Consider the following 13,472-nt stretch of genomic DNA (forward strand, 5'->3'; position numbering starts at 1 on the left):
CCGTTCCGACGCAGCGGTCCCAGGGAGTGAGTCCTGGTCCTTTGTTCAGTGAGATTTTATTGGTTTTGGAGGGATACTGTATGTGTCACAACATCACACAGCAAATCATTTCATACTGCGGGAAAATCAAAAAACAACTCTTAACATTGATTAGCACATTCAATGGCGGGAACAAGTTGGGTAGGGGTGATTGGTTAGTACAACAGGGGGATTCCTTTGAACTGATTGGTTTAAGCCACGAGGGGTGTACGTGCTAAACTACATGGTTTCACAACATGTTATCAACCACCATTAATTACTGGGGGGTCATCTGGCATCCCAGGTATTTTCCCTGTCTCATGCTGATTGGTGGTTGCTAGGGGTTACTATGGGTCCTCACCTAGCCTAACTGAGTCAGGGACACCTGGCCCCACAGCTCTCTCCTGTTATTTGCAGACAAACAACTCAGCAGGGTGGGTATGTGCCTAGGAGTGCTCTGTGGGTTTTTCCAAGAACAAGGGTCACGCCCTCTTCCTTGGACAGGCTGAAGTAAAGGCTGGTTTCTCAAAAAAGGAGTCACATTAGTTTCTTAGTTGTTGCTGTTGTAGATGGACACAATACCTTTATTTTATTTATTTATTTTTATGTGGTGCTGAGGATCAAACCCAGGGCCTCACACATGCCAGGCAAGCGCTCTGCCACTGAGCCACTGTTGTAGGGACAGACGAGGCAGAGCACCGAAGACAGCAGGAAACAGTTTTATTTGGCTGCAGCCAGGTTCAGAGGGCACAGCTGTTGCTGTAATCAATCAATCCCCTGAACCCCAAGTACAGGAAGTTTCGGAATTTTTATACCCAGCATGCAAGGGGAGGGGCTCAGAAGTTCCCAGTCTGCAGAAGTTCACATAAAAGCAGCTTTTTCTCTCACTGTTCTGGACAAGTTAACCCTTGAAGGACAACACCTGAGAAGGGGAGAGCTGCTTCTCCCCTCTCTATCTTCCCCTGCCAGCTGTTACCATGGAGCCCAATTGGTAACTTGTCTCATCTTAGGAATGTAGACATCTCTGTGAAGCCCAGCTCAGGGCCAGAGGCCTTGTTTGCACATTTCTTCAAAGTACTATACTGGATATGTTTGTGAAAAACTAGTGAGGGGGTGTCCAGCACCTGGAGTGCTGGTATCTTCTCGGCCAGTGGCCAAGTAAAACAGGGTGACACGAAAATAGGAAGTTTATCTACACTGAACTCTTTTGCAGAGACTCTTTTTGCTGACAGTCCTAAAATCAGCCATGGTGGAGATTTCTGGAGAAGCCCAGTTAGGACTTTTCTGTGGAGAAAGGGGGTGACACTTCACCACAACTGCAGCCCCCCTACCCCAGCCCTTTTTTATTTTTTTATTTTAAGACAGGGACTCACTGAGTTGCTTAGGACCTTGCTAAGTTGATGAGGCTGGCTTTGAAATTGCAATCCTCCTGCTTCAGCCTCCCGAGCGGCTGGGATTACAGGTGTGTGCCACCTGCCCATCAATGATTCACATTTTAATCTTTTGCCTACATGCTTATCATGGAGCAGTATCATCAGACGGTGTGTCTGAACTTTCCTTATTCCCAGGGCATTCGTTTCGGTCACCGGCATGTTTATTGCTTCTGTGATTTGGCCCAGTCAGATAGTTTTCTAATCTTCTCCTGCATAGACCTTTCATTATTTGGGTGTGCTTTCTCATCTGTCAGATATTATAATTAATGTTTCACTTACAGGCTGCAAAGTCTGTCCCAGTTTGTCATGGGAACTAAAGCCAGCTCACCAAGAGACACCATTGCACTCCTAGGAACAAACTGCCTACCCTTCCCCTTTGCCTTCCAGAACTTTCCTTATTTGTTATACTGACTGAACTTTTCAACTCAGCTGAAAACGTCTTTTGGTTTCATTTTCACTTCTAATCATAGAACCATCAGTAGATTCAGAGGAAACGGTGTCCAAACACAGCTCATTGCTCAAGTAACTGCTGATTTCTGAGAAATACTCCCTGGTTTGTACTCCAGAAAGAAGTTGCAGTGTTATGGAGTGAGAATCACAAACCACCCCTCGTGCGGAGCCAAAGTCAAAGGGGAAAAGGTCTTTTAATGAATGAACAAGCCAGGCAAGCTAACGCCTCAAAGAACTCCCCAGCACGTGACCTTTCGAAGCACAGAATCTATAAAGGCAAACCCCACAAAAACCACAAGAATAACTGAGGCCCATGTAGGTCAGAAAAATCCTGTTTAGACAGATATTTTGATTACATGAGAGAATTGTTTTGATTACACATTTCAAAGTCATTTTTATTATGTATCAGGGCCATAGTCAGGGACGTTGGAAGGTCCTACTGTACTGTCATCATAGATATAACCATCAGGAGGCTGAAAAGAAGACATTTTACAATGGAGTCAGGTCAAAACACAATGGCATTACTTTGGTCCTTTTCTGTTTTAATAGGAAAGACATTTATTTATTATATAAGTTTTTGAGCTTCTACTGTAAGTAAGACACTCAGTAGAACAATACAGCAGTGTAAATAATAGACCATAACATAACAGACCATTCTGGAGGCTGAGGCAGGAGAATCACAAGTTCAAAACCAGCCTCAGCAACTTAGTGAGGCCCTAAGCCACTTAGTGAGACCCAGTCTCAAAATGAAAAATAAAAAGGGCTGGGGAGGTGGTTCTGTGGTTAGGTGCTCCTCAGTTCAATCCCCAATCCCCAAAAGAAAACAAAATCAGGCCACGGGTGATGAGAAGTGGTTGATTTGTGGTTTTTTTATGAAGGAGGAGCCATGGGGCTTTCTGATTCATCGTATGAAGGATGTGATGGAAATCAAAGGTTAAGCATCACACTGATGATGTTTCTTGTTTATTTTTTGTTTAGAGATGCTCTCACTATGTGGCTGAGGCTGGCCTGGAACTTGGGATCCTCCTGCCTGGGCCTCCTGAGTTGCTGGGATGACTGGTGTATCCTATCATATCTACTAGAAGGGATGGATCTCTTAACATGCCCAGCCACTGATGTCTAGAAGTTTTGCCAAGTTAGGAAGCCCAGCAACGTGCCCACAGGTATTTGCCAGATCAATAGCTGCATACCATGTACCAGGGGATGTGTGAATTGACTCAAGCAGTGAAAACACATTGGACTCAGTCTCTACAATTGGAATCACTATCTGGTGAAGCTTATGACAGTCTGCTGCCACTGTCGGGGATGTAATTGTCTCCTACACAGGCCAAATAGATGAGTGAATGGGAATGTGGTGCTAATGGCCACCCCTGCATCTTTAAGTCCTCCATGTTTGCACTGATCTCCGCAAACCCTCCAGGAAGGCACTATGGCTTTTGGGTTACCATATTTATAGCTGGAAGCAGCTCAAATGGCCTTCATTTGGCCTTTCCTACCATCATAGCCTTCATTGCACAGGTCAGAGATCAGACATGGGATTCTACCAATTGCTGAACATGTCCATTCCAATGATGCCCTCAGAAAATGGAAAAGTGCTGTAATCCCAGCAGCTTGGGAGGCTGAGGCAGAAGAATTGTGAGTTCAAAGGCAGCCTCGGTAAAAGCAAGGCACTAAGCAACTCAGTGAGGCCCTGTCTCTAAATAAAATACAAAATAGGGCTGGGGATGTGGCTCAGTGGTCGGGTGCCCCTGAGTTCAATCTCCAGGACCAAAGAGAAAAAAAAAAAAAGACAAAGGGAAAGTGAGACAGGATGGACTCCGGGACCCACTGGCAACTCAGTACTTTCAGTTCTCTGTTACACTGGCTGAATTTTTAAACCCAGTTGAAATCTGTTTCTGTTTTACTTTCACTTCTGGTTGTAAAGCCGGGAATAGATCCTGCAGAGACACACAGTTCAAATAGTCTGGATTTCCTAATTCAGGGTGGTTTCTGAAAAATGCTGTCTGGATAGGAATTCTGAAAGGAATTCTAGGAAAAGACATTTGTTTATGAAAGAAACAGTTCTCCAAGCAATCAGAGTGATGTCCTGGGCAATTACCTGTCCCCAGTCACCTGTTGGGGTCCGAGGGGTCAATGGGGGCCAATTCATAGTGTTTCATGAAAGTGGAACCATAAGATTTGTGACAGAAAGAGGACAGTGCAGAATGGCACTGAGGATTCTGGGCTGAGGATGGAGTTTGGAACCTGAATAATGGGGAGAGCAGCTATGTGCAGAGGGGGCTGGGTGGGGGCTGAGGGAGACTGGGCTTAAGCCTGGGCGCTCTCCATGTAACACAGAGGAGTGGGCACAACCTGGGGGCTGCCTTTCCATCTATCTGGACCCCACAGCTCCCACTTCCCTCCACTCAACTGAATTAATTGAAACTCCACTTAAATGAACTAACTTATTCAAGGATGATCATGCCCTCCTCCCACTCCTGTCTCTAAGCTAAGGCAGGAAAAGGTTATTTCATAGATGAGGTGCTTTTGGCTCCAATAGTGGCCTGGGAAGATGCCTTCTTGTAGAGCATAAATATTGATCAAGATGGATGCGATATCAGAAAGATACTTGCACTCCTAGGTTTACCGTGCACTATTCACAGTAGCTAAGATATGAAATCCACCTAAGTGCCCAGGGATAGAAGATTGGATAAAAAAAAAAAAAGGTGGCACAGCCAGGCACAGTGGTGCACGCCTGTAATTTCAGCTCCTCAAGGGCTGAGGCAGGAGGATCGAAAGTTGGAGGCCAGCAAGACCCTGTCTCAAAATAATAAATAAATAAATAAGAAGGGCTAGGGCTTAAGTGCTCCTGGGTTCAATCCCCAGGACCGAGAAGAAAAAAGGAGGGGGTGAGGCAGAAGAGGGGGAGCCCATGAGGGTAAGAAGGTTAAGTTCTGGGAAGGGAGCTGCCGAGGCGCCCTTGTCCGCCAATGGGAAATGCCTCGGGAGGCTAAAGTAGCGGGAGCAGAGGGGACAATGGCTGCTGGGCATCTTATTTCCTTACATCAAAGATAATGTTAAAGAGTATCTGCAGACACACTGGGAAGAAGAGGGGTGCCAGCAGGATGTCAATCTTTTGAGAAAACAGGCTGAAGAAGATGCCCACCTGACTGGGCTCTTCCAATCCCTGCAGCGTCTGGAAATGGGGCCGATGAACTACAACAGGTAATCCGGGCCATCATAGATAATGCGTGCTGGCAGAGGTCTCTTCGGCACTCAGACACCTGCAGGGCCACGTGTGGAGGGCAGCATTCACAGCTGGACACATGAAAGCAGAGTTCTTTGAAGATGTAGTTGCAGCCGTCAGGAAGTGGAGAGAAGATGGAAGGAAGGTGTACATCCATTCTCTGGAAGTGCAGAGGCTCAGAAACTATTATCTGGGCATTCTACAGAGGGAAATGTTCTTGAGCTTTTTGTGGTCACTTTGATATCCAAATTGGACACCAAGTGGAGAGTGAGAGTTTTCCAGAGAGATTGCAAACAGCCTTGGATGCTCAACCAACAAGATCTTGTTTCTAACAGATGTTACTTTAGAGGCCAGTGCTGCTGAGGAAGCAGGTGTGCAGGTAGCTGTGGTGGTGAGACCTGGCAATGCAGGATTGACAGATGATGAGAAAACTTCCCTTCAGCGAACTCTACCTGCCTTCCTCAGCGTAGAGGAAGACTTCCACAGAAGACCAAACTGTTCCTCACAGTTGTCCCTCTAGTGTCTACTTTTATTCTAATGGCAAAGTAACTTACTTATATATACGTACAAATGTATGCAAGTATATGCATGTGTATGTGCATTAATTTTCATGGGCACGTGAGTGAGGGAAAAAAGGTCTCAAGTTCAGTGACGAAACTTATTTAAAGATGCTCTATATGTAGAAATAGTTTGGGACCCTAACACTAACCATCCGATTCAACCCAATCCAAGGGGGAATAAAAAAACAAAACCCTTTGGTGACCTGAATATCATGTTTATTTTGGAGCTGCTCTCTCTTTGAGTTTCCAAAACTCCCAGATGAAGCCCTGTTTTACAGATTAGCTCTGAAGGATAACCATTTCCAATGACTTGGATCATAAATTTTGGCTGAGCTGGGGATCCAATCCAATTCCCTTTTCTAAACACACATAAAAGTGAAACACAAGTACTTTATAAATAAACGCCAACATCTCTTGGATCTACCCAAGGGCAATGAAGTTCATTGAGGATACCATCACAGAGGATGCCCGCAGTACCTGCAGAGACCCTCAGGGGCAGGAAATGAAGGGCTGCGCAGAAGACAATAACAATGAGTTGACAGGGTGCTGTGCTCAGTGGTCCCAAGTCACATTCGCTGCCTAAAGTGGCCAATTGACAATCTGCTGATACTTCAGAAAGAGGCCTGGTTTGATGAAACTGACCCAACAGTTCAATGAGCAGCTGATGAAAGCACTATTTTGTATCCACGATGATCGAACAATAACACATTCCTTCTTTAATGCTCTGATTTAGGGCTGTGGGTGTAGTTCAACAGTAGCGCACTTGTCTGCACCCACAGGGTCCTGGGTTGGATTCCCAGTACCACTTTGTAGGGACAGACGAGGCAAGGCACCAAAGATAGCAGGACACAGTTTTATTTGGCTGCAGCCAGGTTCAGAGGGCACAACTTTTGCTGTCATCAATCAATCCCCTGAACCCCGAGTTCAGGGAGTTTCGGAGTTTCATACCCAGCATGTAAGCGGAGGGGCTCAGAAGTTCACAGTCTGCAGAAGTTCACATAAAAGCAGCTTTTTCTTTCACTGTTTTGGGCAAGTTAACCCTTCAAGGACAACACCTGAGAAGGGAAGAGCTTCTCCTCCCCTCTCTTTCCTCTCCCTGCCAGCGGTTACCATGGAGCCCAATTGGTAACTTCTCTCATCTTAGGAATGTAGACATCTCTGTGAAGCCCAGCTCAAGGCCAGAGGCCTTGTTTGCACATTTCTACAAACTACTCTACTGGATATGTTTGTGAAAAACTAGTAAGGGGTTGTCCAGCACCTGGAGTGCTGGTATCTTCTTGGTTAGTGGCCAAGTAAAACAGGGCAACAGGAAAATAGGAAGTTTATCTACATTGAACTCTTTTGCAGAGACTCTTTTGCTGACAGTCCTAAAATCAGCCATGGTGAAGCTTTCTGGAGAAGCCCAGTTAAGACTTTTCTGTGGAGAAAGGGGGTGCCACTTCACCATGACCAAAAAGAAAAGGGAATCCTAATTTAGCTTTTGAGGATGTTTCCTCTCATCTCAAAAGGAAAGTTTGAGAAAGGGTCCTCAGTCCTCTGCATCCACTGCATCATGATGGAAGTCCTTCTGCCTGCGCTGTCTTCCGAACAAGGCGCACACTAATCAAGAACTAGAACTTATGAGTCACACTTTTCTCCCGAATCCACTGGTTGGGCACTGTCTCTGAAATTTAGATGTACATTTTGGGCTCACTGAGTCAGGGGAAGCCCCCCCCCCCAAAGCTGAGGAGGGTGTGGCCACGAAGTCCAAAAGAGACCTCCGGAGCCCAGTTTCAGAGAACTCAATCCACTTTACTATTGCATGGGCAAGCTTTTTACCCATGGCCTGTTACTGGGCAAATTTAGCTGAGGGCCCTAATAATCCAGTGAGCCAGCAACACCCTTACCAGCAGCAACCAAGGGGCTAAAAAGGTCAGAGGCAAAAGCTTAAGGTAAAGGTACATGCTATGCACCTGGGGGTGGCCAGGTTACCGAGGGCTTGGTCGTGGTCAGTGTCCCAAACCACAAATACCCTGATGGTTGTGCTGAGCCCTAAGAGCCCTTCCCAAAGGCAGCATAGGCTGCTTTCCAGCTCACGGCCCAATAGTACATTGACTGCCCCCCCATACCCACCCCCCCCCCGCCCCCAGAAGATGTGGCTGGAACAGGTGTGAGAAGATTCCGTGCAGCCCTCCCTGGGCGACACTGACGCTGCCACCGGGACTTCGCATAGGTTCAAAATGTGCTGAGGATCAATTTCCATGCTCTCTCGGATAATTTCCATCAGGGTCAAGGACTTGACCCCTTGGTCCACCTCGTCTTTGCCACTGACTAAAAATCAGGAAACTCTACCCACGCCGCTGGCTTCTGACCGCACAGACACAAGCCAGCAAGGCAGGCTCAGCTGATCATCTGTTTCCAAACAGCCCACCCCATCTCGCCCGCCCGCGGGGATCCTTTGCTGGGAGGAGCTTGGAAACAGGAGAGAAACCGGGGGCGGGGCCTGCCACAGGGGGTTGATGAACAGGCCCCTCTTCGCTGAAGGTTGGAGCAGTGCAGAAGAAGGGGACAATGACAAAACGGGTGAGTTGACAGGGTGCTGTGCTCAGTGGTCCCAGGTCAGGAGAGAGAAGGAAAAAGTGGGGCTTGCGTGGGATTAAAGAATGAGCATTTCCACTGTGAATGTTTGACTGATATTTGTGGATGTGGGCAAGAGACAGACCCTGGGGAGGGAAGAGATCCTTGCAGGGGCACTGTGGCACATGTCTGTAATCCTAGGGACACAGAAGGCTGGGACAGGAGGATTGCAAGTTGGAAGCCAGTCTGGGCAACTTAGTGAAACCCTGCGTAGAATTTTTTTATTTTTTTATTTTTATGTATTTATTTTTAATATTTTTTTTAGTTGTAGATGGACACAATACCTCTATTTACTTTTTTATGTGGTGCTGAGGATCTAATCCAGGGCCTCACACGTGTGAGCCAAGTGCTCTACCACTGAGCCACAACCCCATACCCTTCTTTATTTTTATTTTTTGGTATCAGGGAGCCCAGGAGAGCTTAGCCACTGAGTCACATCTCCAGTGCCTGTCCCCCCCCCCTTTTTTTTTTAATTTTGAGAGAGGGTGTCGCTGAGTTGCCTAGGGCCTGGCTAAATTGCTGACTCTGGGGCTTTGAACTTGCAATCCTCCTGTCTCAGCCTCCCAAGTCACCCGTATTACAGGCATTTGCCAAGGCACACAGCTCTTTCCCTCTATTTAAAGGAGCAGCATTGGGCTGGGGTTGTGGCTCAGTGGTAGAGTGCTCACTTAGCACGGTGAGGCACTGGGTTCAATCCTCAGCACCACATAAAAATAAATAAATAAAAATAAAGGCATTATGTTCACCTACTTTTAAAAAAATAAATAAAAATAAAGGAGCATTGTTGGTTTTGTGTGTGTGTGTGTGTGTGTGTGTATGAGAGAGAGATAGAAGGAGATATGCTGGGGATGGAACCCAGGGCCTTGTATATGCTAATCATTTGCTCTACCACTGACCTTCACCCCTCCCAGTGTTGTTTTTATCTTGAGTCAATTTTTATATTTTTACATCCATGTCTCATTTCACAATTTTAGATAGTAGAAAATGATCTGAGAATGAGATTGCAGAAAGCACCCTCCCCTTCTGATGGGTAAAACCTCTACAGACCCTCCCTGTGTCAGGAAATTTGATTCCAATTAAGGTTTTACGTGTATCTATTCCCGTGTTCCTGAAAACAACTTAAGAAATAGGAATTTCTGATAATCCTCCTTGTACTGGGGAAACGGAGACACGAAGTGTTCAAGTAATGGGTGTAACAATCTCACTGCTAGTGAGAGGCATGACCTGGGTTCGCATTCAGATAGCCTGACTCTTCTACTACCTTCCATCTTGACAAGGATCCAGGCACCTGACCATGGTGGTGCAGGGGGTAGAAGGGTCCTCCGAATTTGTCATTTGACCTCTAATCTGCTCCCCCACTGGGATCCCACACCTGGCCTGGTCCCTCTCATCCACTCTCAATTCCCATGGCAGGTCCCATACTCACAAGAATGTGAATTTGTCTGTTGGTTCTTCGGTAACCATCAGGGGGATTGTTAGCAATACGTTCAGGTGAGTGCTCTGTAATGCACTTGTGGCGGGTGGAGAAGTGAGAATATTAGTGCTTTGGGGCTCATCACATCTATTAAAATGTTTACTTAGCACGATGCTGGCACTTGGCAGGTGCTGGTCCTGGAGCTCCCACAGCAGCAGGCATTAAACCTTTAGTGACTGGGCTACAGGCAGGGCCAGGGGCCTGGGGGACATTCAGAGAGTTTGAGCTGTGGCGCTTTGTCAAGGGACATAGACTTCTCAGGGTATGAACACCAGTAGGCCCAGGTCAATGATTGCTGCTGCTCTTGGTTCTTGAGCTAAAGGACAGAGTATCTCACTCCCCAGCCCCACAGGGACAAGGACTATGGTTTCACCCTGGAAAGTCTTCCTCCCATCTCGGGGGGAGCAGGGGGCAAGACAAGGATTTGTTTGCTCACGGAGCGAGCGTGTGTGTCACTACAAAGAAGGACCCTGCCCAGCCTCCTTTGTGCTCTGCCTTTCAGAAAGGACCCTCAGCTGCAGGTGGATTTCCACACTGACCGGGACCCCACATCTGACATCGCCTTCCACGTCCGCGTGTACTTTGGCCACTCTGTGGTGTTGAACAGTCTGCAGGACGGGGGCTGGAGAACCGAGGTGACGTCCCACAAGATGCCCTTTCAGGAAAACCAACCATTTAAACTGCGCTTCTTGGTGCTGAACAATGAATACCAGGTGAGTGCCCAGGAGCAGCTCCCACCCGCCCCCCTGGGCTCTCAGAGGCCGACACAGCTCATCCTGGCCTGGCCCAAAGGAGTCTGTCATCCACACTGCTCCTGCCTGGGCACTCTCTGCTTGTACTGCCCTTCTCAGTTCTTTTCCCAAATATGACCAGGATCAAGGTCAGCTCAGAGGCCCTTTCCACCAAGATGGAGCGTCTCTTCTGCCTTCACTCAGCTCTCATTTCTGCTATATGCTGTGATTTTGATTTTCATAAAACTAAACAGTTAAAATATGCACTATAAACTATTTTACTCAGTCCAAAATTAAGTCTTCCTCTCACCCTTGAACTTCAGTCCTCCTGTCCATAACAATTAGTAGCTCTTTTACTCTCCTTCTAGAGATAATCTACATTCATATAAACATTGTGTATATAAACATTGTGTATATATATATATATATATATATATATATATATATATATATACACACACAATACATAAGTATATAATATATTGATATATATTGTAAAAATATACTGGTAACATATGTAAATATCTAAGTATATGTTATATATTACAAACCTTATATTTATATTATATAAGTAATAAACAAAACATCATCCAGGAAGGCTTCCTTCCATCATGTGAACAGGGTAGGAAAAGGTTAGTTGGTGCCCTGAGGGTGCGTGCCACCCACAAGGAAGGGACTGGCTGATGCAGATGCATATATAAATGACGGTGTCAGTTTCTCCATACTTTACACTTTAGGAGCTAGAGCTTATTTGTTGTCAAAGAATATATTTGGAGGAAGAAGCAGAAAGTAGAATAGTGGTTACCAGAGCCCTGGAAGAATGTGAGTAAAGGTGGGAGCTGGAGAGAGGATGATTAATGGTTACAGAGCTGCCCTTGCACAAGCAGAGTGACTTCTAATGATCTGTAGCATGGTAGGGAGCTATGGTTGACCATGAATTGTATGTTTCACATTAGCTAACAGAAAATTTTTTTTAATACCAGGGATTAAACTCAGGGGCACTTGGCCACTGAATCCCATCCCCAGCTCTTTTTTGTATATAATTTGGAGACAGGGTCTCACTGAGTTGCTTAGCGCCTCACTTTTGCTGAGGCTGGCTTTGAACTCACGATCCTCCTGCCTTATCCTCTGGAGCTGCAGGGATTACAGGCATGCACCACACTGGCCGGCTTAATTTTAATTTTTAATTTAAAAAAATTTTTTTAGTTATAAATGGACACAATAGCTTTATTTATTTATTTTTAGAGGATGGAACCCAGTGCCTCACACGTACTGGGCAAGCGCTCTACCACTGAGCCACAACCCCAGCCCTAGTATCCTGTTTATCAAATCATCTGTGCTCATCTACCTCTTTAAGAACACTGAGGGGCTGAGATTGTAGCTCAGTGGTGGAGCACTTGCCTTGCACTCGTGAGGTCCTGGGTTCAATCCTCAGCACCACATAAAAATAAATAAAAATAAAGATATTGAATCCACCTACAACTAAAAAAAAAAAAATTTAAAAAAACGACATTGAGGTTTCATTCTCTACCTGCAGTAGTCCCAATCTGAGCTACTCAAAAAAGAAACTGCCATGAGCCGTGAATGAGTGCCAAGGATTGTGGAGCCAAAACATACTCCATCAATGAGCACGTATCGAGCACTAACTTAACGGCAGGCTCTTTGCAAGCTACAAGGATTCAAGGTTCATGACACAGTCCCCGGCCATGGGGATCTAGGGTAGAGAGGAAGCCAAGCAAAATGGACCATGTGACATAGAATGGTAGACCCTCAACAGAGAAATGAGAGGGAACACTGAAAACACATTGAACGACTGAAACAGTCACAGAAGATAGAAGTGTGTGTGTGAGGCTCTAGAGTACCATCAGGAGTGTTCTGGGTGGACAGGGTAGGTGCGAGGGCAGACACGGAAAAGAAGGCTGGACACTTGTACTGTATTTCTGACACATTTTCTTCTCCCAGGTGATATTAAATGACGAGCACCTCTACAGCTTCATCCATCGAGTCCCGCCGAGTTCTGTGAAGATGGTAGAGGTGTGGAGAGATGTCCTCCTCTACTCCATGGAGGTCTCCTAGAGAGTGACCGGGCTCCCCAGGGTTGAGGCATTCCCAGAGTCCATGAACAGAAAATGATTCCTCCTTACTCCTTCCCTACCCTTGGTGATTAAAACTTTGCCAAACTTCATGGGATTTGCTTTAGAGTGAAAACAGCAAAACAAAACAAAACCAAGTGGTCATCACCAAGAGGGGTGTGGGCGTTCCAGAGGAGGGATCAAGGAATCAAAGAAGATAAATCTTTCTGGGATACAGAGAACAAAAGATAAGTCACTGAAATTTCTTTTTTTTTTTTTTGTATAAAACACAGCTTTATTGATTTCAAGGAGGTGCCTTGTGGGTGTTCCTATTGGCATATCCACCTGAGTTCCTGGGGACAGAGGGCACCAGGCTGAACACCTGGGGAGGGAGGAAGACAAGAGCACCGCTGACTGAGGCTGGGGGAAGGTTTGGGGGCAAGACCATCCTTATATAGTACTTATTCGATGTCAGACACTGTAAACCCAAAACCCGACCCAGTTTCAGATGCCCAAACTGAATTGTTAGGGAGCAGTCTACAGCCACAGACAGGGCTGGGTTGGTGTTGCGGGAAACTTGGTCATTTGAGGAACATTGGATGAGATTTCTTAATTCATCCATTTGAAAGCTGTTCGTTTTGTATCAAGGCTGTGCCTTGTCTTGCGCAGGAAACGGAGAAGTGAGAACCTGAAATTCTCAGCCCAAGCCCAGTTAGAGAACCACAGAAGTTCAATGACGGGGCGCAGTAGTGCAAGTCTGTGATCCCAGCAGCTTGGGAGGCTGAGGCAGGAGGATCACAAGTTCAAAGCCAGCCTCAGCAACTCAGTGAAGCCCTAAGCAACTCAGCGAGACCCTGTCTCTAAATTAAGAAATAAGAGGAATGGGGATGTG

General features: G+C 46.2%; 1 protein-coding gene and 1 pseudogene across 1 annotated transcript; both read left to right on the plus strand.

Annotated features, from left to right (window-relative positions):
* Window positions 1-4,812: 4,812 nt before the first annotated feature.
* Window positions 4,813-5,597, plus strand: LOC124089853 (enolase-phosphatase E1-like; annotated as a pseudogene).
* Window positions 5,598-6,798: 1,201 nt separating this feature from the next.
* On the plus strand, window positions 6,799-12,693 carry LOC124089854 (galectin-16). The gene is made up of 4 exons (XM_046440087.1): window positions 6,799-6,812; window positions 9,717-9,794; window positions 10,280-10,490; window positions 12,471-12,693. The coding sequence occupies exons 1-4, from the start codon at window positions 6,799-6,801 to the stop codon at window positions 12,582-12,584; spliced, it is 417 nt and encodes a 138-aa protein (XP_046296043.1). The 3' UTR covers window positions 12,585-12,693.
* The last annotated feature ends 779 nt before the right edge of the window (window positions 12,694-13,472 follow it).

Source organism: Marmota monax, unplaced genomic scaffold (assembly GCF_021218885.2).
Source record: "Marmota monax isolate L192 unplaced genomic scaffold, Marmota_monax_Labrador192_F-V1.1 WCK01_AAM20220418_F8-fsc00228, whole genome shotgun sequence".
In the NCBI taxonomy this organism is placed as follows: domain Eukaryota; kingdom Metazoa; phylum Chordata; class Mammalia; order Rodentia; family Sciuridae; genus Marmota; species Marmota monax.